The 23,027-nt window shown below is 39.9% G+C and overlaps 5 protein-coding genes across 5 annotated transcripts; all 5 read right to left on the bottom strand.

The window, feature by feature from the left end:
• Nucleotides 1-1,668: 1,668 nt before the first annotated feature.
• LOC146968995 (macrophage mannose receptor 1-like) lies at nucleotides 1,669-5,927 on the bottom strand. The gene is made up of 5 exons (XM_085759337.1): nucleotides 5,915-5,927; nucleotides 5,495-5,872; nucleotides 4,299-4,739; nucleotides 3,505-3,804; nucleotides 1,669-2,012 (listed from the first exon to the last, which is right to left on the bottom strand). The coding sequence occupies exons 1-5, from the start codon at nucleotides 5,925-5,927 to the stop codon at nucleotides 1,669-1,671; spliced, it is 1,476 nt and encodes a 491-aa protein (XP_085615463.1).
• A 2,970-nt stretch (nucleotides 5,928-8,897) lies between these two features.
• On the bottom strand, nucleotides 8,898-10,884 carry LOC146968996 (macrophage mannose receptor 1-like). Its single transcript, XM_085759529.1, has 4 exons — nucleotides 10,851-10,884; nucleotides 10,290-10,667; nucleotides 9,475-9,810; nucleotides 8,898-9,362 (listed from the first exon to the last, which is right to left on the bottom strand). Exons 1-4 carry the CDS (start codon nucleotides 10,882-10,884, stop codon nucleotides 9,019-9,021), a joined length of 1,092 nt encoding a protein of 363 aa, XP_085615655.1. The 3' UTR covers nucleotides 8,898-9,018.
• Nucleotides 10,885-12,139: 1,255 nt separating this feature from the next.
• LOC146968997 (macrophage mannose receptor 1-like) lies at nucleotides 12,140-14,134 on the bottom strand. Its single transcript, XM_085759685.1, has 4 exons — nucleotides 14,101-14,134; nucleotides 13,540-13,917; nucleotides 12,757-13,095; nucleotides 12,140-12,644 (listed from the first exon to the last, which is right to left on the bottom strand). Exons 1-4 carry the CDS (start codon nucleotides 14,132-14,134, stop codon nucleotides 12,268-12,270), a joined length of 1,128 nt encoding a protein of 375 aa, XP_085615811.1. The 3' UTR covers nucleotides 12,140-12,267.
• Nucleotides 14,135-18,477: 4,343 nt separating this feature from the next.
• On the bottom strand, nucleotides 18,478-20,481 carry LOC146968998 (macrophage mannose receptor 1-like). Its single transcript, XM_085759338.1, has 4 exons — nucleotides 20,311-20,481; nucleotides 19,750-20,127; nucleotides 18,956-19,267; nucleotides 18,478-18,843 (listed from the first exon to the last, which is right to left on the bottom strand). Exons 1-4 carry the CDS (start codon nucleotides 20,342-20,344, stop codon nucleotides 18,500-18,502), a joined length of 1,068 nt encoding a protein of 355 aa, XP_085615464.1. The 5' UTR covers nucleotides 20,345-20,481; the 3' UTR covers nucleotides 18,478-18,499.
• Nucleotides 20,482-21,515: 1,034 nt separating this feature from the next.
• Nucleotides 21,516-23,027, bottom strand: LOC146968999 (putative C-type lectin domain family 20 member A). Its single transcript, XM_085759610.1, has 3 exons — nucleotides 22,946-23,027; nucleotides 22,150-22,488; nucleotides 21,516-22,037 (listed from the first exon to the last, which is right to left on the bottom strand). Exons 1-3 carry the CDS (start codon nucleotides 23,010-23,012, stop codon nucleotides 21,694-21,696), a joined length of 750 nt encoding a protein of 249 aa, XP_085615736.1. The 5' UTR covers nucleotides 23,013-23,027; the 3' UTR covers nucleotides 21,516-21,693.

Below are 23,027 nucleotides of genomic sequence, written 5' to 3' on the forward strand. Positions count from 1 at the left end.
ATGGCAACAATCTTAAAGATCTTGACATGAATATGACTACGAGAGTGAAATAAAAGATATAATACTGTATATCTTAGAGCAACACAATCATCCAAGGGGCCCCACCCTTGCGATCTTTCTAGTGATCTTTTAATAAAACACAATGGGCTCTTCATCTTTCAAATATATGTGTATGCAATCAAAACTTTATCAATTATCATCATTAAATTGTACTGATTCATTGTAAATATGTCTAGTATCTAATACATTCATATTCTTAATTAAGTTAAGACTACAGTTTCTGTGAAAGTATTTTGACAACCAAATGATTCTTACAGTGAATGCAAATCAGCCCTCAGGCCTGACCGTAAAAAGAAACAGCTGTGTTGTTTGTTGTTGAGTCTATGAAATACATCACATAATAAAACACTGACGCAAGCATTTTGAATATTAAAACATGGAGGATTCAGATCTTTGTTGTGGTAGTGGGTCCATTGTTGGCAAAAATAACTAATAATAGTGCCTGCCCTGTAGGGAGGTATTTTAATATTATGGAAAACAGATATGGTGCAGTATTAAGCTTGTATATATATTAAAAAAAGATTTTACCTATGTGAAAAAAGAGTCTGCACAAACAGTGAAAATGAATCCATGTTACCAGAAAGCAAATGGGCAGTATTTTCTTTGAACATTAACTTGAGTTCATTTGAAATATCGAGACTCATATCAAGCTCATCATGCTTGTTTTCAGTATGAAGCCATTGTTTGAACATGTCTTAAAGTATTCATATAGCTATTTTCCTTTGAGGATATTCCCTTCACAGGTTATGATGCATGCAGCGTGTTTAACTCTCACATGAAGCACTGCTGACACAAAACTCAATTTAAGATCCCATCTATTAAGATATTTTGCAGGAGATAAAATTAATGATCTGTTGGATGGGATACAAGAAAATCTGGCAAAACTTTTCATTTAAAATTTCCCCCCAAAATTTAGATCTAAATTACATTACATCAGTAGGCTATACCAAAAATAAAATAATACATAATGTGCTCTTGATTATCATATGTATGTGCATGCAATTAACCAATAGTAACTTTTGGAATTACATTTTTAATATAATTTTTCATTAAATTGTAAGACTACAGTTTCAGTGAAAAATGTTTTGATGCAAATGTTGAGTTAAGAGACAAACCAGACAAACAGAGGATCATGTTGTAAAACTTTATTGAGATCCATAAAAATATATATCAACAATTGACAAAAAAAACCCAAAATGTGAAAAGACACATACAATGTCACATACCATAACCACCAAAAGATATAATATTTTGGAGTATAAGCAACAAAACAGCATGTACTGTCTGTTGATTATTAACCACTTCTTTTTCTACTATGTAGATGTCTAAACAGCTTTTAACCAGTCTGACAATATTTTGCTTCTCTCCCTGTCAGTCTGTGATTTCTGCATTTGTCATGTGCTCTTCAATAAAGCCAGAGAGCAACTGCTGTTCACCAGTCTGATAATAATTGTAATTCTACATTTAATAATTTTACATTTGTCATGTGCTCTTCAATAAAACCAGAAAGCAGCATTTAGTACAAACTTGATGCAGTTAAGAAACATACAGCAGAGAGCAGAAATATAACATCTGTCACCACTGGGTCTGGGAGGGTTTGACCTTTTTCTATAAAACACAGATGAAATTATACAGGTCAATCTCACTTCTTTTGAACCACAAGTGATTTCCTCTATTCTCCATTGCAGCACAGTGATCACACTCATCAGGATCCATCCCATTGGCCCAGTTGTGATAACAGACAAGGTTATCGTTGACCCAGAACCAAAAACCCAGAACGCAGGAGTTTCGCAGTCCCAGCCAGACGTAAGGAGTGGAGGCCTTCTTGGCTCTCTGTTCAACTGATCTCTGCTGCTCAGTGTTGGTGATGGAGACCAGGTCATGGTGGTGCTCTCTGCAGTAATCCACAGCCTGGTCCCAGGTCAGGTTTTGTTGGATCAGGATCATGTTTTCTGCCACGAGCAAACACAGGAAGTTCAGTTACATTCTGAGAACAATGTGCTACAGAAACAACCGTCAGATGTTAAACACAGAAAAACAACTAATTCAATTCAATTCAACTTAATTTATGAAATGCATTTCATGCACAAGGCAGACTCAATGCGCTTGACAACAGGTATGCATAGTCAGGGACGTGCACATAACTATAGAGGGGCAGGGGCTCAACATCAGAAAAGGGCAGTATGTACAATTTTTTCGGGCCTTAATATAAAAATAAATAAATTAAAATAAATTACAGTTACTATTTAGTCGGTAGAGAAAGCCTGCACGCCTTCAGGACTGCAGTCAACACGCTGGACCAATTTCAGTCATGACTTCTGAACTGGTAGGCTAAGGCTAATAAGGTAGCCTATTGGGTGCACATTAACATGGCTTGCAGAAAAAAAAAGTGCAAGTTCAAAATAGAAGTAGGCTAAGCCTACAGGCTACACACACACAACCAAGAAATGACTGTGACTGCTACTGTGCATATTTCAGAACAGCAGCAATATTTACAACAGCAAAGTCACAATTACCAGTAACTCAATATCTGGAAACAAATTCAAATAGGTCAGTGAAATCAAGCTGAGTGAGTAATTCCTCCTGTTGTTGTTGTTCACTACATCCAGGTGATGTTAGACAGAGGACGGGGTGGGGCTTAACTCTTAACAAGCAGTTAGCTAAACAAACACAAATGAGCGCTTTTCTGATATATGACTCTTATTAAGCTCATTGAATAAGTGGACGGCGACTTGTCAGAACCGACAAGGAAGTTATGTTGGTGGATTTATAACTCACAAGATTCGACACAGTCGCTCCACTGTCACGTCTCATCTATGTGCAGCACACACAGAGTTATCGATGAGGCAGCAGCTTCTACTTCTCTCTCTCTCTCTCTCTGGACGTGCATGTGAGGGAGCGCGCACCGCGGGGCAGCCCCCCCACCCCCCGCCCCTCAGTGAGGGACAGAGCGGAGCAGCAGCGGACAACACACACACCAACACATAGGCCTACACAATACCGTGTGTATTAGGCCTACAAGGAAATGCGTACGGTAGATAACCGTGGCATTTTTACAGCGCGGTTGTTTACATCCTCATGCACAACAGGAATGCATTTATTGAAAAAAAAAAATAATATATATATTTTTTTAAAAGGGCACTTTTTAATACGAGGCAAAAAGGGCAGGGGCTCAAGCACCCTTTGGGCCCTATGTGTGCACGTGCCTGTGCATAGTTACAGTAAAACAGTCATAAAAAATCAATTAGAAATCATCTTGCTGGGGTGTAAGTGATGAGCACATCTGTGATGTACTGAGGCGTAAGGCCATGTAGGGCTTTGTAAACCAGGAGCAGTATTTTGAAATTGATTCTTATTCTAACAGGTAACCAGTGCAAAGATTTAATAAGAACGGGTGAGAAATATCATCACATCACAAGAATTAGGAGATCTTTGTAGACTCACCTTCATAGCAGAAGAAGGATCTGCTATCAGAACAATTAGCACTGTCCCATTTTCCTGATCCCTTTAAAAAAGCACATTTGTTTTGTTCTTGTCCACTTTGAAATGACTCCCAGTGTCTGAAGGAGGAGTTGCTCCCATCTGACCACAGCCAGGTGTCTCTGAACAAGCCGATCCACAGGGACTTCCAGATCTGTAACTGACCTCCACTGACCAGGTCTGTGTGATGTTCTCTACAGTAGCTCTGAGCCTCAATCCAGGTTTTATATTCATCGATGGAATGAATTTTTCCACTGGAGCTCTCTGTGGAGTGAACAGAAACAGGAATCATCAGTCAAGATGCTCTGAGCCTGGATCCATTTTTTTTCTTCTTGTTTTTTTTTTTTTTTTTTAATTTTCACTCCAATTATCTGTGGAGTACAGAGATAATAAGAATAGGAATGAATGTTTACCTATTTATCTATTCATCCAGCCCCTTTGGGCAACCCCCTTTGCCACGCTATAAGAGATCCGGCACCATAATGAGCATAATGCAAAACAAGTGCCACGGCCCATGTCTGTCACACTCTTTCCTTCCCCAATTGAGAAAAAAAAAAGTTTTCTTGTTTGTTTATTACCTGAATTCTTTTAAACCACAGCAACCTTTTTTTTTTTCTTTTTTTTTCAATTTATTCTACCCGTGTCAGTGTGGTGCATGTCCACATGTAAAAACACTTATTAGACAGACAGGCTGAAAAGCTGAACACATGTAACAGATTACACATACAAGTATGAATACTATAACCACAGATTCTCACCATCGTAGCAGATAAATCCATGTTCCTCAGAACAAGGAACATCCACCCACTTGTCTTCGTGCATTCGCACACAGTTCTCATCACCTCCATGATCATTCGGCTCCCCCTGATTCCAGTTTGCTGTGTTGTTACTGTACATCTCTCCAGGTTGAGACCAGTGCCACTTCCTGTCATCTCCTCCATTGCTGTTCAACCCAATCCAGGCTCCATCTGAACTCCCTGCAGAGTTTTGGAGTCTCTCCATGTCTGTCATGTTGTACACTTTGGCCAGGTCTGTGTACTTCTCTCTACAGTACGACTGAGCTTCATCCCAGGTCTTCTTCTCATTAATAAAGTGGTATTCATAGTGTTGACATGTGGAGAAGGAGCACTGACCTACACACAGAGGAAAAATATGATTCAAATCACAGCTCACACTGAGCCTCTCCGTTTTATGGTTCCCTGAGTGTGATTGTGGGTTCAGACAGAGGTTACTGTATCAAAATCAAACAGAAAAACAACTGAGAGATTTTTGTAGACTCACCTTTATAGCAGAAGAAGGATCTGCGCTTAGAACAAACATCAATCCCCCATTTTCCTGATCCCTTTAAAAAAGCACATTTGTTTTGTCCTTGTCCACTTTGAAATGACTCCCAGTGTCTGAAGGAGGAGTTGCTCCCATCTGACCACAGCCAGGTGTCTCTGAACAAGCCAATCCACAGAAACCGTGGAAACCGTGGAAACCAACTGCTCTGTAATGTCTTTATCTGATCTCCACTGACCAGGTCTGCGTGACGTTCTCTACAGTAGCTCTGAGCCTCAATCCAGGATAAACGCATGTTAATGAAATCGTATTTTTCTCCACTAGAGCTCTCTGTTGAGTGAACAGAAACAGGAGTACAGAGATAATTAGAATAAGAATGAATGTTTATTTATTTATCAATCACGCCTCTTTGCCATGTTGTAAGAAATCATAACATAACACCAAAACAAGAGCCACGTATAGAAGTCTTTCCTTCATTGATTGAAAAAAAGTTTTTCTTTACCACAGATTTGTCATATTACAACGTCAGATAATTGTGAGTTTTACCTGAATTCTTTTAAATCACAGCAACCTGTTTTTTTTTTTTGCTTAATTCTACCCAAGTCATTGTGGTGTAAAAACACTTATCAGAGAGAAAGGCTTTATACATTCAAGTATAGCCACAAATTCTCACCATGATAGCAGATGAATCCCTGTTGGTGAGAACAAGGAACATTGAACCACTTCTTGTTAGAGCGCATTACCACACAGTTTTCATCACGTCCGTTATCATTCGACTCTCCTGGTTCCCATTTTTCTGTGTTTTCACTGTACACCTCTCCAGGTTGAGACCAGTGCCACTTCCTGTCATCACCTCCGTTGCTGTACAACCCAATCCAGCCTCCAGCTGAACTCCCTGCAGAGTTTTGGAGTCTCTCCATGTCTGTCATGTTGTACACTTTGGCCAGGTCTGTGTACTTCTCTCTACAGTACGACTGAGCTTCATCCCAGGTCTTACTCTCATTAATAAAGAGGTATTCATAGTGCTGACATGTGGAGAAGGAGCACTGACCTACACACAGAGGAAAAATATGATTCAAATCACAGCTCACACCCAGCCTCTCCATTTCATGGTGCCCTGAGTGTGATTGTGGGACGAGCAGCAGCGCCAGTCATCAAACATGGTGATATGAACCCAGATTCATGAACTCCAGCAGTGGCTCGGGTGTAGAGGCTGGTTAGATGAATCACTTACCCATGAGAAGGAGCAGAAACAGACCTGGCTGCATCTTCACTCTGTCTGATGAGAAGTGATGCACAGAGTAAGAGGAAGGCCTCACGAGGCGCAGTCCGTCCTGAGGATGGAGACGTGGTTTCAAACTCCTGCAGCACAAAGGCTCAACATTGTCCAGTCAGCTGCTTCAGTGCAGGCGTGGAGCTGCACTTTCAAATATTACATCATGATTTCACACGTTTGTTATTAGAATCAAGAGAGTGAATGGATAACGTGATCAAATGCAAAGCTACATGAAAATAATTAGATCAAGTCTGGTGAGTGAAGCAGCTAAATTCAGCACATTCATTTGTTTCTATATGAAAAATGTTCCATTCACTTCCTATAAGAGAAATGTTTCAGATTATTAGGGACGTGATGCACTCTAATAATAAAACAGAGTTAACTCAACTCACACCTGGTGATTTCTTCTCTCTCTCCGCTTCAGCCTGATGTCTCTCACCCTCTGTCTCTGTCTCTCTCCCTCTGATGTGTTGATGAAAGCAGCTCCAGATCAAATATCACTTGTTCTTCACACACATTGACCTCTTGTACAGAGGGGCGGCTGCTTAATAGTGGGCGATAGGGCGCCGCCCTCCTTGAGCCAGATGAAAAAAGAGAGGGAGAAAACAGAGATGCCAGTCCAAACCTGAACTTCACTGTCCAATCAGCAGCCTGAACTTCACTGTCCAATCAGCAGCCCCGCTGATTTCATTCAGATTGACTGAAGAGGCAGGGCACCAAGGCCACCCATACTCAAAGTAATATGATCACACACACACCGACACACGCGCACACACACATGCACCACACACACGCGCACACACACACGCGCGCACACACACACACACACACACACACACACACACACACACACACACTCATACAGTTCCCTCATCAGCATTTAACATGGAAGCAATTCAAACTAGTATTGTTATACCGAATTATACATCCACTTATAAGATAATCAAACTGCAGTTTTTTAAAACTCAATTTAAGCTGCCATCTATAAACATTTTTTGTACATATAGTGTTATTTTTGTGATTGTTCAAGATGCTGTAAAGGGAATCTGCATGGTCAGTCGCCATATATGTAAATGTTGAACTTAAAATAAATACATATGTCCTGAATTGACCTGAGTGAACCAGGCTTGCACCAGAAAACAGTTCATATATATTATTTAAATCGATACTAATCTTGCTTGATCTGATCGTTACAAGAAAGTAAAACCATAGTGTGTGTGTGTGTGTGTGTGTGCCCTCTGTTTGAACAAACAAAGGTTGATAGTTATATTGACAGAGAGAGACAATTCAGATAACTGAATCTAGTGTACATACTGTAATAATAAGAATAATAACTTTATTTGCACAGCACCTTTTATACAAACAATGCAGCTCACAATGAAAATTAAAAACATTTATAATATGGAAAATAAAATAAGATAAATGTAATGAAATTAACAACTTGTCTCAATTTAACTCAGTACAACCCCTCTGGATATGTTCAGGATTAAACTGTAATCCTGCATTCATTCAGGCTTTAGTCCAATAGGAAAGATGGGAGAAAGTTGCATACATTATTATCATTTTGACAAATTAAATGTATGATTAGTAGAGGAACAGACAACACCCTGGGCCTGAACAGTAGGGTCTAACTCACAGAGCAGTAGTCCTGCCAACACAAAGCAGATGGCCAGTCAATTAATGAACAGGAGATACAATTATTTGTTAGATGGTAGGCTATATGAGAGGCAGATGAATGAAATGACAAAACTTTTAAAAATTAAAAATTTTATATTCAATCATCAGTATTCCAAAAAGTAAAATACATTATGGACTTTTGATTATCAAATATATACTGTATATAAGCAGTTAGCCCTCATATTATTTGTATTCTTCCTTAAATTGTAAATTCATTGTAAATATTTCTAATACATATCTAATAAATTCTTAAGATAAGACTACAGTTTCAGTGAAAATATTTTGACAACTAAATGTCTCTTACAGTAAAAGCAAATCAGCCCTCAGGCCTGACCGTAATAAAAACAGTTGTCTTTGTGTTTTTTGTTGTTGAGTCGACACACCACAAACACTGATGCCAGTATTTGAATATTAAAACACAGAGGTTTCAGATCTTTGTCATGAACAGCAGTGCGTCCATTGTTGGCAAAAATAACTAGCAACAATGCCTGTCCTGTAGGGAGGTATTTTAATATTATGGAAAACAAAGATGTTGCAGTGTTATGTCTGTTTAATATGATATGATATGAAATAGAGTCTGTACAAACAGTGAAAATGTTACCAGAAAGCAAATAGGCAGAGTCGCGTTAGGTAGTTGGAAGCTTTCTGGAACATTAACAGTAATTCATTTGAAGCTCTTCATGCTTGTTTTCTGTGTCAATATGAGGCCATTGTTCGAACATGACTGTTAAAGTATTCATATATTTTCCTTTGACGATATTCACTTCACAGGTTTTGATGCGAGTGGTGTGTTTTATCTCACATGAAGCACAGCTCATGCAAATACTGAGTTATAAGAAACAAACCAGGTGACCGAGGATCATGGTTTAAAACTTTATTGAGCTCCACAAAAATATACTATATTAACAATTGACATAAAACTCCCAACGTTTGAAAAGACAAAATATTTGTATCAAATACCAATCACCAAACCAAAAATAAAATATTTTTTGAGTAAGCAACAAAACAGCACATATGTTGATTATTAAAGCAGCCACTTCTTTCTCTACTTCTAGATGTCTAGACTGCTGTTAACCAGTCTGATAATAATTGTAATTCTACATTTAATCATTTTACATTTGTCATGTGCTCTTCAATAAAACCAGAAAGCAGCATTTATATAGTACAAACTTGATGCAGTTAAGAAACATACAGCAGAAATATAACATCTGTCACCACTGGGTCTGGGAGGGTTTGACCTTTTTCTATAAAACACAGATGAAATTATACAGGTCAGTCTCATTTCTTTTGAACCACAGGTGATCTCCTCCTTTCTCCATGGCAGCACGGTGATAACACTCATCAGGATCCATCCTTTGAGCCAAGTTGTGGTAGCAGAAAGGTTTATCATTGACCCAGAACCACAAATCCAGAATGCAGGAGTAGCGCAGTCCCAGCCAGACGTAAGGAGTGGAGGCCTTCTTGGCTCTCTGTTCAACTGATCTCTGCTGCTCAGGGTTGGTGATGGAGACCAGGTCATGGTGGTGCTCTCTGCAGTAATCCACAGCCTGGTCCCAGGTCAGGTTTTGTTGGATCAGGATCATGTTTTCTGTCACGAGCAAACACAGGAAGTTCAGTTACATTCTGAGAACAATGTGCTACAGAAACAACCGTCAGATGTTAAACACAGAAAAACAACAGAGAGATCTTTGTAGACTCACCTTCATAGCAGAAGAAGGATCTGCTCTCAGAACAATCAGCACTGTCCCATTTTCCTGATCCCTTTAAAAAAGCACATTTGTTTTGTTCTTGTCCACTTTGAAATGACTCCCAGTGTCTGAAGGAGGAGCTGCTCCCATCTGACCACAGCCAGGTGTCTCTGAACAAGCCGATCCACCATGTGGCTTTCTTGTAGTCTTCATGATCATCTAACTGATCTCCACTGACCAGGTCAGTGTGATCTCCACTGACCAGGTCTGTGTGATGTTCTCTACAGTAGCTCTGAGCCTCAATCCAGGTTAAATGCTGGTTAATAGGTTTTTTTTCACCAGAGTTTTCTGTTGAGGGAACAGAAACAGGAATCATCAGACAAGATGCCCTGGGCCTGAGTTCAAGACACTTTTTTTTATTTGAGATTTTTCACTCAAATATTTTTTGGAGAACACAGATAATAAGAATGAGAATTAATATTTATTTATCTATTTATCTATTCAGTTGTTTATCAAGTCCCTTTGTGATACGTCATAATAAGCATAATGTAAAACAAAAACCACGTCTGTCCCATAGAAGTCTTTCCTTCCTTGATGGAAAAAAAGGGATCATTTATTTTTCCCCCTTTTTTTTAAACGCAGATAATTGTGAGTATTACCTGAATTCTTTTAAATCACTGCAGTCCCTTTCTTTCTCTATTACTTGATTCAAAGTCAATGGTGCATGTGCACATGTAAAAACACTTATTAGACAGACAGGCTGAAAAGGTGAACACATGTAACAGATTACACATACAAGTATGAATACTATAGCCACAGATTCTCACCATCATAGCAGATAAATCCACGTTCGTGAGAACAAGTAACATCCACCCACTTCTTGTCTTTGCGCATCCACACACAGTTCTCATGACCTCCTGCATCATTCGGCTCCCCCTGATTCCAGTTTGCCGGCTCTTCACTGTACACCTCTCCAGGTTGAGACCAGTGCCACTTCTTTTCATCTCCTCCGTTGCTGTACAACCCAATCCAGGCTCCAGCTGAACTCCCTGCAGAGTTTTGGAGTCTCTCCATGTCTGTCATGTTGTACACTTTGGCCAGGTCTGTGTACTTCTCTCTACAGTACGACTGAGCTTCATCCCAGGTCTTACTCTCATTAATAAAGAGGTACTCATAGCGATGACATGTGGAGAAGGAGCACTGACCTACACACAGAGGAAAAATATGATTCAGATCACAGTTCACACCCAGCCTCTCCATTTCATGGTTCCCTGAGAGTGATTGTGGGACGAGCAGCAGCGCCAGTCATCAAACATGGTGATATGAACTCAGATTCATGAACTCCAGCAGTGGCTCGGGTGTAGAGGCTGGTTAGATGAATCACTTACCCATGAGAAGGAGCAGAAACAGACCTGGCTGCATCTTCACTCTGTCTGATGAGAAGTGATGCACAGAGTCAGAGGAAGGCCTCACGAGGCGCAGTCCGTCCTGAGGATGGAGACGTGGTTTCAAACTCCTGCAGCACAAAGGCTCAACATTGTCCAGTCAGCTGCTTCAGTGCAGGCGTGGAGCTGCACTTTAAAATATTACATCATGATTTCACACGTTTGTTGTTTGAATTAAGAGAGTGAATGGATAACGTGATCAAATGCAAAGCTACAAGAAAATAATTAGATCAAGTCTGATGAGTGAAGCAGCTAAATTCACCATATTCATTTTTTCTCTGTACAAAAAATGTTCCATTCACTTCCTGGAAGAAAAATGTTTTGATTATTAGGGACGTGTAGCTGAAACTGATGAACTGCACTCTAATAATAAAACAGAGTTAACTCAACTTACAGTACACCCGGTGATTTCTTCTCTCTCTCCGCTTCAGCCTGATGTCTCTCACCCTCTGTCTCTGTCTCTCTCTCTGATGTGTTGATGAAAGCAGCTCCAGATCAAATATCACTTGTTCATCACACACATGTACCTCTTGTAGTCACCTTTGCCTTTAATTTAAATATTAAAATGGACAAGTGTCAGCTTTCTGTCCCCTCGGAACAGAGCAGTGGTGATTTACATAATACAGGGTAAAACAAACAAAGGAGACATGTTCTGCAGGTGAGAATATGCTTTATTCATATAAAATATTTGACTTGCACTTTAAAGATGAAGAACTTTACATTCTGATAGGTCAAAATCTTTGTGCCCTTAGAATTACTCTCATTGTTGTCAGTGTTTATTTTTGAGGCAGAGACAAAGCTGATGTGGCCTAATATAACAGTCATTGACGATTTTGCTGTTCTCATCTATTTTGGTTTTAGGTGTTTATGTTTATTAAGGTTATATTCATTTTATATGTTGATTTATTAAGAAATAGCACAGGGATCAGCCGATGTATCATTATCACATTCATTTAACAGTTATATATCAATACATTGAGCTTATAGTGTCACATTTGAACACAGGTGAGTGGATCCCCCATATACAGACAGTGATGTTTCCAAGCTAAAGCACAAACAACCTCCAAAAGAAGAATAAAATATGAGAACAGAATATAAATCTAAAATAAAAAATATGAGCATTGTGATCTCTTTGCATTGGCATTTGTGTCGTAGAGCGCTCAATAAAAAGTACCTGTTAAAAACATAAGAACAGCTAAAACAAAACATGATCACTGTTAAAGTTCATCATGACTCATTATTACTCGTTCATCTGTGATTTCTACATTTGTCATGTGCTCTTCAATAAAACCAGAGAGCAGAATTTATATAGTACAAGCTTGATGGAGTCAGGAGACATACAGCAGAAATATAACATCTGTCACCACTGGGTCTGGGAGGGTTTGACCTTTTTCTTTAAAACACAGATGAAATTATACATGTCAGTCTCACTTCTTTTGAACCACAGGTGATTTCCTCCTTTCTCCATGGCAGCACGGTGATAACACTCATCAGGATCCATCCTTTGAGCCAAGTTGTGGTAGCAGAAAGGTTTATCATTGACCCAGAACCACAAATCCAGAACGCAGGAGTAGCGCAGTCCCAGCCAGACGTAAGGAGTGGAGGCCTTCTTGGCTCTCTGTTCAACTGATCTCTGCTGCTCAGGGTTGGTGATGGAGACCAGGTCATGGTGGTGCTCTCTGCAGTAATCCACAGCCTGGTCCCAGGTCAGGTTTTGTTGGATCAGGATCATGTTTTCTGCCACGAGCAAACACAGGAAGTTCAGTTACATTCTGAGAACAATGTGCTACAGAAACAACCGTCAGATGTTAAACACAGAAAAACAACTGAGAGATCTTTGTAGACTCACCTTCATAGCAGAAGAAGGATCTGCGCTCAGAACAATCAGCACTGTCCCATTTTCCTGATCCCTTTAAAAAAGCACATTTGTTTTGTCCTTGTCCACTTTGAAATGACTCCCAGTGTCTGAAGGAGGAGTTGCTCCCATCTGACCACAGCCAGGTGTCTCTGAACAAGCCGATCCACCATTTGGCTTTCTTGTAGTCTTCATGATCATCTAACTGATCTCCACTGACCAGGTCTGTGTGATCTCCACTGACCAGGTCTGTGTGATGTTCTCTACAGTAGCTCTGAGCCGCAGTCCAGGTTTTATCTTTTTTAATCCAATGAATTTTTTCACTGGAGCTCTCTGTGGAGTGAATAGAAACATGACTCATCAATCAAGACGCTCTGGACCTGGGTAATGGTATTTTTTTCTGTGGAGTACAGAGAAGATAAGAATATGAATGGATGTTTATTAATATATTTATCAGGTCTTGTTGCAATATTACAAGAGATCTGGCATCGTAATGAGCTTAATGCAAAACAAGGGCAACATCTTTCCCACCTTAGAAGTCTTTCCTTCCTTGTTGGAATTTTTTTTTTTTTACCACACAGATTTGGCAGATTACATTGTCAGAGAATTCTTTTAAATCACAGTTGCCATTTTTTCTTTCTTTCTTCTTTTTGACCTAATTCTACCCGATGTTAATGTGGTGCCACATATAAAAGCACTTGTGAGACAGGCTAAAAAGCTGAACACATGTAACAGATTACACATACAAGTATGAATACTATAGTCAGAGATTCTCACCATCGTAGCAGATAAATCCATGTTTCTGAGAACAACTGAAATCAAACCAGTTCTGTGCTCTGTTCATTTCCACACAGTCCTGAGGACCATTGTAATCATTCGGCTCTTTCTCATCCCATTTTGCCGTGTTGTTATTGTACACCTCTCCAGGTTGAGACCAGTGCCACTTCCTTTCATCTCCTCCGTTGCTGTACAACCCAATCCAGGCTCCAGCTGAACTCCATGCAGAGTTTTGGAGACTCTCCATGTCTGTCATGTTGTACACTTTGGCCAGGTCTGTGTACTTCTCTCTACAGTACGACTGAGCTTCATGCCAGGTCTTACTCTCATTAATAAAGTGGTATTCATAGCGATGACATGTGGAGAAGGAGCACTGACCTACACACAGAGGAAAAATATGATTCAGATCACAGCTCACACCCAGCCTCTCCATTTCATGGTGCCCTGAGTGTGATTGTGGGACGAGCAGCAGCGCCAGTCATCAAACATGGTGATATGAACCCAGATTCATGAACTCCAGCAGTGGCTCGGGTGTAGAGGCTGGTTAGATGAATCACTTACCCATGAGAAGGAGCAGAAACAGACCTGGCTGCATCTTCACTCTGTCACAGTAAGAGGAAGGCCTCATGAGGCGCAGTCCGTCCTGAGGATGGAGACGTGGTTTCAAACTCCTGCACAGTGGTGTACACAGATGGACATTAGGTGGTGCCCTTTGCCCTCTGGAACAGGCAGGTGTCCTTTTTAATTTTTTTATTTTTACAGTTTAATGTTGCTGACATGATCATCGATCAGTTCTCAATTAAAAGCATGTAATAATGCCCCCTCTCTTCCCCCTCTTCCTGTGTCAACGTGAACGCACAGAGTGAACACAAACGCGCGTTGCAGCAGCACTTCACAGCTGCAGCACACACACATCTCCTCCTCTGCCCCACCAGCCAGGTAACACATAAATGAATCTAGTCGAGTGTATTGTTTCCCCCCAAGCTTCATTTGTCAAGCTATAACTTGAATGTACGTGTCTCTGCTGTGAAGTAACCTGTCTCATACAGCGCCGAACAGCTGAGGTTAAGTTAGCTGACTGCCCCACCTGCTTAACGAGCTGGACGCTAAATCAGTAATTAGTGATGACCACCACATAACCAGTGTCAGTAGAGTTTGTCATCGGTACAGCATGTGAAGCTATCAGTATACCATAGCTGAACATTAAGTATTGTCTAGGTTTACATTGGGCTATATCTAATTCACTTGCTAAATGACAAACAAGCAATTCCCAACTGCTTGCAGAAAAAGTAGCTGTCTACCTTGTTGTAATGTCACCAAGCAGTATTATTCATGTTGGTCTCTTTTCATTTTAAAGCAAATTCAAATTTCAAATTCAAATTTTATTTATTTTAATGGCACCCTTCATGCTAAAAGCAGCAACACAAAGTGCCTCACAGAGGCTAAAAACAACAAAGAAAAGAAAGAGAACAAAATTTAAAAACAGAAAGAAACAACCCACCCCCCCCCCCCCCCCCCCAAATACACAGTGACATAGAGACATACCAACACACATACACACGCACAGGCTTGCACACCCACACACTAGCTGTAGTTAGTGAGACATAGAGACATGGCCAGGCACCAACACCAAGGTGCAGAGCCCTCTAGCCACCCGGGCCAGAGCCATCGGGACAGCACCCCCATCAGTAGACCAAAGCAACTCCCAGAGGCAGGCCCCCAGACAGTGGACAGTAAAAGCTAAAAACTAAAACAGTAAGATAAGATACAAAGTATAACATAAGATAAAAGGCATAAAAATTATAGAAAATAAAATAGAATAAAATAAGTGAAATAAAATATATTGAAATAAAATGAGTTTATCAAATCAGCAGAAGTCATATAGAATAAAACTAAATATAATATAATACGAAGCCTGATTAAAAGGAATAAAGAAAATCAATTAAAAACCTGATTAAAAAGATGGGTCTTGAGCCTCGTTTTAAAAACCTCAACAGTCTGTGCGGCCCTGCCCGGAGGCTGTTCCACAATCGGGGGCCATAATAACTGAATGCTGCCTCCCCGTGTGTTTTGGATCTAACTTTTGGAATGGCTAAAAGGCCGGCACCGGAGGACCTCAGGGTCCACGAGGGTTGATATGGTAAAAGTAGGTCCAGATAGATAAAAGGGCCCAAGACCCTAGGACACTAACGTCGGGTGATTTTCACCCATGAAATTACTGTTTCATAATTTTCATTATGTTGCTGTTGTCTGAGTTTCATGGGTCCCTGGGTAGCTTCATACTGCTCACTGACGCCATTGAAGGTAGGCATGTTTCCCCGCTCCCATCCCTAGTTTTTGCAGCAGGCACATGTTCGGGTGGATTTCACCCGACGTTAGTGTTTATGTATCCTAAATCTGGCGACCATTTCTGGTGATGCTGAAAATTTTTCTTTTTTCTTTTTACTCCACCAAATAAGGCTCAAATGTCCCACACATGGGTGGTCTGAAGGACAAGTTCCCAGCTCCATTAGCTTTTTTTTAAGGAAGTTTTTGTTAAAAAAACAAAACAAAAAAATCACAAATTTTGGACATTTTTTCATAGGGTCCTCCATGATACCTTTTTTCATTTCATGAACCATTGTATAGTGGAAAATAAAGCAAGTATACTTCAATTTTCCATGTATTGTTGTATTTTAATATACTTTGATGAGAAATATTTTTTATGGGTATATTATATTGGGTAAAAAATACCCAGCGTTACTGATAATGTTACTATTTTTAACGTTAGTGTTCTAGGGTTAAAACATCTAAAAACGAGTAGGCTAAAAGAACCTTAAAATCGATCCTGAAGCTTACAGGGAGCCCATGCAGCGATTTAAAAACTGGAGCAGGAGAATTATAATGCTCACTCAAGTCTTTGAAGAGTCCCTTTTTTTCCAATATTGTGTTAAAATGTGTAGATTTCTAATGGTTTTTTGTTTTATGGACACAAGCATGCCCAATGTTGTTGTTTCCATAGTCTCTTTGAATTCATGCATTAATTATATTAACATATTGAAATGAATAAATATGCAATTACGTACAACATATGCCTGTAGTGTTTTTTTTTTAATCTAACACTGCTATAATAAGGCAGCCGGCAGTTCCACATGCTGCACAAGGTGACCTTATTTTTCCCTGAGCACCTGCCCCCCAGAATGTCTGTGTCTGTGTAATGTTTGAAAGTGTGCTACACTTTCAAACATTACCTACATCATAGTTTCATACGTTGAGAGTGAATGGACAACTTCATCAAATGCAAAGCTACACGAAAAATAATTCGATCAAATCTAGTGAGTGAAGCAGCTAAATTCACCATATTCCTTTGTTTATATATTAAAAATATTCAATTCACTTCCTGGAAGCGAGATATGTTTCTGATGCACTCTAATAATAAAACAGAGTTAGCTCAACTTACAGCTGGTGATTTCTTCTCTCTCTCCGCTTCAGCCTGATGTCTCTCGCCCTCTTTCCCTGTCTCTCTCTGTGATGTGTTGATGAAAGCAGCTCCAGATCAAATATCACTTGTTCTTTACACACATTTACCTAATGTAGCCACCTTTGCATTATATTTAAATATTAAAATCAACAAGTGTCAGCTTTCTGTCCCCACAGAACAGAGCAGAGGTGATTTACATAATACAGTGGAAAACAAACAAGGAAGACATGGTCTGCAGGTGGAAATATACCTTATTCATATATACTTTTCAATATTTGACTTGAAATTTAAAGATGCAGAACTTCATATTCTGATCAAAATCTTTGTGCCCTCTGATGTAGAATTACTCTCATTGTTGACAGTATTTATTTTTGAGGCAGAGACAACTGATGTGGCCTGACGGTGCCAACAAGACGGCTATTGATGAATTTGCTGAGCTCATCTTATTTGTTTTTAGGTGAAACAAAAACAGAGATGACGTTCAACCAGTGAACCCACAGCACAGTCTTTAGGTTGGTGCACAGCAGGTCAACTGAACATGTGAAATGCACTAGAGCCACATGGAGGTGCAGTTGTTCCTCTTGATGGACGGTGAACACACAATTTGCCCATTGGAAGCCAAATTTTATGTTTGTTAAAGGTTATATTCATGTTATATGTTGATTTATTAGTAAATAGCACAGGGATCAGCTGATTTATCATCATATTTATTTAACTGTTATATATCAATACATTCAGTTTACATTGTGAGTGTGGGATCCCCCATATACAGACAGTGATGTTTACAAGCGAAAGCAAAAACCTCCGAAAGAAGAACAAAATATAAGAACAGCTAAAACAAAACATGATCACTGTTCATCATCATTATTCATCAGTACATACCTGTACTTTTTTTTTTTTTTAACTTATCTTCACAGCAATTTAAGCGAGCACAAAAGTCACTTCTGCTAACTAGCCAATACTTTCCACATGGTCTGCCTATTTAAACTGGGACAAATTATGTTGTCACGTGTTTCTCAGATTTGCTAATGTATGTCTGTATATTTTTGATGATCTACTAATAAGATTTTAATATGTGTGAGTGAGAGCTTAACACAATGGATACCTTTTCGAACTTTTGTAATGCATTGTGTTGCGTTAAATCATGTTAAACAATGTTTGCTTGTATAAATCGTTCTTGTACCCACATGTGCATGCACAATATCCTAGAGCTGTAGTCAGAGAATGCAACCTCACAAGCCCCTGGAGGGGTTTTCAGCATTTCTCCTTCACATTGTCTTTGATTCTATATGTTGCATCTTTTTAACTTTGTTGACATGGAAAACAAATAAACAAACAAACAAGCATTACTCGTTCATCTGTCATTTCTAAATTGTGTCATGTGCTCTTCAATAAAGCCAGAAAGCAGCATTTATATAGTACAAGCTTGATGGAGTCAGGAGACATACAGCAGAAATATAACATCTGTCACCACTGGGTCTGGGAGGGTTTGACCTTTTTCTATAAAACACAGATGAAATTATACATGTCAATCTCACTTCTTTTGAACCACAGGTGATTTCCTCCTTTCTCCATGGCAGCACGGTGATAACACTCATCAGGATCCATCCTTTGAGCCAAGTTGTGGTAGCAGAAAGGTTTATCATTGACCCAGAACCACAAATCCAGAACGCAGGAGTAGCGCAGTCCCAGCCAGACGTAAGGAGTGGAGGCCTTCTTGGCTCTCTGTTCAACTGATCTCTGCTGCTCAGGGTTGGTGATGGAGACCAGGTCATGGTGGTGCTCTCTGCAGTAATCCACAGCCTGGTCCCAGGTCAGGTTTTGTTGGATCAGGATCATGTTTTCTGTCACGAGCAAACACAGGAAGTTCAGCTACATTCTGAGAACAATGTGCTACAGAAACAACCGTCAGATGTCAAACACAGATAAACAACAGAGAGATCTTTGTAGACTCACCTTCATAGCAGAAGAAGGATCTGCTCTCAGAACAATCAGCACTGTCCCATTTTCCTGATCCCTTTAAAAAAGCACATTTGTTTTGTCTATGTCCACTTTGAAATGACTCCCAGTGTCTGAAGGAGGAGTTGCTCCCATCTGACCACAGCCAGGTGTCTCTGAACAAGCCGATCCACCATGTGGCTTTCTTGTAGTCTTCATGATCATCTAACTGATCTCCACTGACCAGGTCAGTGTGATGTTCTCTACAGTAGCTCTGAGCCTCAATCCAGGTTAAATGCTGGTTAATAGGTTTTTTTTCACCAGAGTTTTCTGTTGAGGGAACAGAAACAGGAATCATCAGACAAGATGCCCTGGGCCTGAGTTCAAGACACTTTTTTTTATTTGAGATTTTTCACTCAAATATTTTTTGGAGAACACAGATAATAAGAATGAGAATTAATATTTATTTATCTATTTATCTATTCAGTTGTTTATCAAGTCCCTTTGTGATACGTCACCATAATAAGCATAATGTAAAACAAAAACCACGTCTGTCCCATAGAAGTCTTTCCTTCCTTGATGGAAAAAAAGGGATCATTTATTTTTCCACCTTTTTTTTAAACGCAGATAATTGTGAGTATTACCTGAATTCTTTTAAATCACTGCAGTCCCTTTCTTTCTCTATTACTTGATTCAAAGTCAATGGTGCATGTGCACATGTAAAAACACTTATTAGACAGACAAGCTGAAAAGCTGAACACATGTAACAGATTACACATACAAGTATGAATACTATAGCCACAGATTCTCACCATCATAGCAGATAAATCCACGTTCGTGAGAACAAGTAACATCCACCCACTTCTTGTCTTTGCGCATCCACACACAGTTCTCATGACCTCCTGCATCATTCGGCTCCCCCTGATTCCAGTTTGCCGGCTCTTCACTGTACACCTCTCCAGGTTGAGACCAGTGCCACTTCTTTTCATCTCCTCCGTTGCTGTACAACCCAATCCAGGCTCCAGCTGAACTCCCTGCAGAGTTTTGGAGTCTCTCCATGTCTGTCATGTTGTACACTTTGGCCAGGTCTGTGTACTTCTCTCTACAGTACCACTGAGCTTCATCCCAGGTCTTACTCTCATTAATAAAGAGGTACTCATAGCGATGACATGTGGAGAAGGAGCACTGACCTACACACAGAGGAAAAATATGATTCAGATCACAGCTCACACCCAGCCTCTCCATTTCATGGTTCCCTGAGTGTGATTGTGGGACGAGCAGCAGCGCCAGTCATCAAACATGGTGATATGAACTCAGATTCATGAACTCCAGCAGTGGCTCGGGTGTAGAGGCTGGTTAGATGAATCACTTACCCATGAGAAGGAGCAGAAACAGACCTGGCTGCATCTTCACTCTGTCTGATGAGAAGTGATGCACAGAGTAAGAGGAAGGCCTCACGAGGCGCAGTCCGTCCTGAGGATGGAGACGTGGTTTCAAACTCCTGCAGCACAAAGGCTCAACATTGTCCAGTCAGCTGCTTCAGTGCAGGTGTGGAGCTGCACTTTCAAATATTACATCACAATTTCACACCTTTGTTGTTTGAATTAAGAGAGTGAATGGATAAAGTGATCAAATGCAAAGCTACAAGAAAATAATTAGATCAAGTCTGGTGAGTGAAGCAGCCCAAAAAATGTTCTGTTCACTTCCTGGAAGAATTTTTTTCCGATTATTAGGGACCTGTACCTCTAATAATAAAACAGAGTTAACTCAACTTACAGTACACCCGGTGATTTCTTCTCTCTCTCCGCTTCAGCCTGATGTCTCTCACCCTCTGTCTCTGTCTCTCTCTCTGATGTGTTGATGAAAGCAGCTCCAGGGCAAATATCACTTGTTTTTCACACACATTGACCTCTTGTAGTCACCTTTGCCTTTAATTTAAATATTAAAATGGACAAGTGTCAGCTTTCTGTCCCCTCGGAACAGAGCAGTGGTGATTTACATAATACAGGGTAAAACAAACAAAGGAGACATGTTCTGCAGGTGAGAATATGCTTTATTCGACTTGCACTTTAAAGATGAAGAACTTTACATTCTGATAGGTCAAAATCTTTGTGCCCTTAGAATTACTCTCATTGTTGTCAGTGTTTATTTTTGAGGCAGAGACAAAGCTGACGTGGCCTAATATAACAGTCATTGACGATTTTGCTGTTCTCATCTATTTTGGTTTTAGGTGTTTATGTTTATCAAAGGTTATATTCATTTTATATGTTGATTTATTAAGAAATAGCACAGGGATCAGCCGATCACATTTATTTAACAGTTATATATCAATACATTGAGCTTATAGTGTCACATTTGAACACAGGTGAGTGTGGGATCCCCCATATACAGACAGTGATGTTTCCAAGCTAAAGCACAAACAACCTCCAAAAGAAGAATAAAATATGAGAACAGAATATAAATCTAAAATAAAAAATATGAGCATTGTGATCTCTTTGCATTGGCATTTGTGTTGTAGAGCGCTCAATAAAAATTATCTGTTAAAAACATAAGAACAGCTAAAACAAAACATGATCACTGTTAAAGTTCATCATGACTCATTATTACTCGTTCATCTGTGATTTCTACATTTGTCATGTGCTCTTCAATAAAGCCAGAGAGCAGTATTTATATAGTACAAGCTTGTTGCAGTTAAGAAACATACAGCAGAAATATAACATCTGTCACCACTGGGTCTGGGAGGGTTTGACCTTTTTCTATAAAACACAGATGAAATTATACATGTCAATCTCACTTCTTTTGAACCACAGGTGATTTCCTCCTTTCTCCATTGCAGCACGGTGATCACACTCATCAGGATCCATCCTTTGAGCCAAGTTGTGGTAGCAGAAAGGTTTATCATTGACCCAGAACCACAAATCCAGAACGCAGGAGTAGCGCAGTCCCAGCCAGACGTAAGGAGTGGAGGCCTTCTTGGCTCTCTGTTCAACTGATCTCTGCTGCTCAGGGTTGGTGATGGAGACCAGGTCATGGTGGTGCTCTCTGCAGTAATCCACAGCCTGGTCCCAGGTCAGGTTTTGTTGGATCAGGATCATGTTTTCTGCCACGAGCAAACACAGGAAGTTCAGTTACATTCTGAGAACAATGTGCTACAGAAACAACCGTCAGATGTTAGACACAGAAAAACAACTGAGAGATCTTTGTAGACTCACCTTCATAGCAGAAGAAGGATCTGCGCTCAGAACAATCAGCACTGTCCCATTTTCCTGATCCCTTTAAAAAAGCACATTTGTTTTGTTCTTGTCCACTTTGAAATGACTCCCAGTGTCTGAAGGAGGAGCTGCTCCCATCTGACCACAGCCAGGTGTCTCTGAACAAGCCGATCCACCATTTGGCTTTCTTGTAGTCTTCATGATCATCTAACTGATCTCCACTGACCAGGTCTGTGTGATCTCCACTGACCAGGTCTGTGTGATGTTCTCTACAGTAGCTCTGAGCCGCAGTCCAGGTTTTATCTTTTTTAATCCAATGAATTTTTTCACTGGAGCTCTCTGTGGAGTGAATAGAAACATGACTCATCAATCAAGACGCTCTGGACCTGGGTAATGGTATTTTTTTCTGTGGAGTACAGAGAAGATAAGAATATGAATGGATGTTTATTAATATATTTATCAGGTCTTGTTGCAATATTACAAGAGATCTGGCATCGTAATGAGCTTAATGCAAAACAAGGGCAACATCTTTCCCACCTTAGAAGTCTTTCCTTCCTTGTTGGAATTTTATTTTTATTTTTATTTTTTTTTACCACACAGATTTGGCAGATTACATTGTCAGAGAATTCTTTTAAATCACAGTTGCCATTTTTTCTTTCTTTCTTCTTTTTGACCTAATTCTACCCGATGTTAATGTGGTGCCACATATAAAAGCACTTGTGAGACAGGCTAAAAAGCTGAACACATGTAACAGATTACACATACAAGTATGAATACTATAGTCAGAGATTCTCACCATCGTAGCAGATAAATCCATGTTTCTGAGAACAACTGAAATCAAACCAGTTCTGTGCTCTGTTCATTTCCACACAGTCCTG

Source organism: Trachurus japonicus, chromosome 18 (genome assembly GCF_045865225.1).
Source record: "Trachurus japonicus isolate A0001 chromosome 18, Traja_1.0".
Lineage (NCBI taxonomy): Eukaryota > Metazoa > Chordata > Actinopteri > Carangiformes > Carangidae > Trachurus > Trachurus japonicus.

Coding starts and splice junctions, on each gene's coding strand:
- LOC146968995 (XM_085759337.1), bottom strand. Junction 3,805..4,298: donor TGGATTTATCTGCTACGATG/GTGAGAATCTGT, acceptor TTCACTCCACAG/AGAGCTCCAGTGGAAAAATT. Junction 2,013..3,504: donor ATCCTTCTTCTGCTATGAAG/GTGAGTCTACAA, acceptor TGCTCGTGGCAG/AAAACATGATCCTGATCCAA.
- LOC146968996 (XM_085759529.1), bottom strand. CDS start 10,884: ATGCAGCCAGGTCTGTTTCTGCTCCTTCTCATGG. Junction 10,668..10,850: donor GTTTCTGCTCCTTCTCATGG/GTAAGTGATTCA, acceptor CTCTGTGTGTAG/GTCAGTGCTCCTTCTCCACA. Junction 9,811..10,289: donor TGGATTTATCTGCTATGATG/GTGAGAATCTGT, acceptor TTCCCTCAACAG/AAAACTCTGGTGAAAAAAAA.
- LOC146968999 (XM_085759610.1), bottom strand. CDS start 23,012: ATGAACAGAGCACAGAACTGGTTTGATTTCAGTTGTTCTCAGAAACAT. Junction 22,489..22,945: donor TGGATTTATCTGCTACGATG/GTGAGAATCTCT, acceptor TTCACTCCACAG/AGAGCTCCAGTGAAAAAATT. Junction 22,038..22,149: donor ATCCTTCTTCTGCTATGAAG/GTGAGTCTACAA, acceptor TGCTCGTGGCAG/AAAACATGATCCTGATCCAA.
- LOC146968997 (XM_085759685.1), bottom strand. CDS start 14,134: ATGCAGCCAGGTCTGTTTCTGCTCCTTCTCATGG. Junction 13,918..14,100: donor GTTTCTGCTCCTTCTCATGG/GTAAGTGATTCA, acceptor CTCTGTGTGTAG/GTCAGTGCTCCTTCTCCACA. Junction 13,096..13,539: donor TGGATTTATCTGCTACGATG/GTGAGAATCTCT, acceptor TTCACTCCACAG/AGAGCTCCAGTGAAAAAATT.
- LOC146968998 (XM_085759338.1), bottom strand. CDS start 20,344: ATGCAGCCAGGTCTGTTTCTGCTCCTTCTCATGG. Junction 20,128..20,310: donor GTTTCTGCTCCTTCTCATGG/GTAAGTGATTCA, acceptor CTCTGTGTGTAG/GTCAGTGCTCCTTCTCCACA. Junction 18,844..18,955: donor ATCCTTCTTCTGCTATGAAG/GTGAGTCTACAA, acceptor TGCTCGTGACAG/AAAACATGATCCTGATCCAA.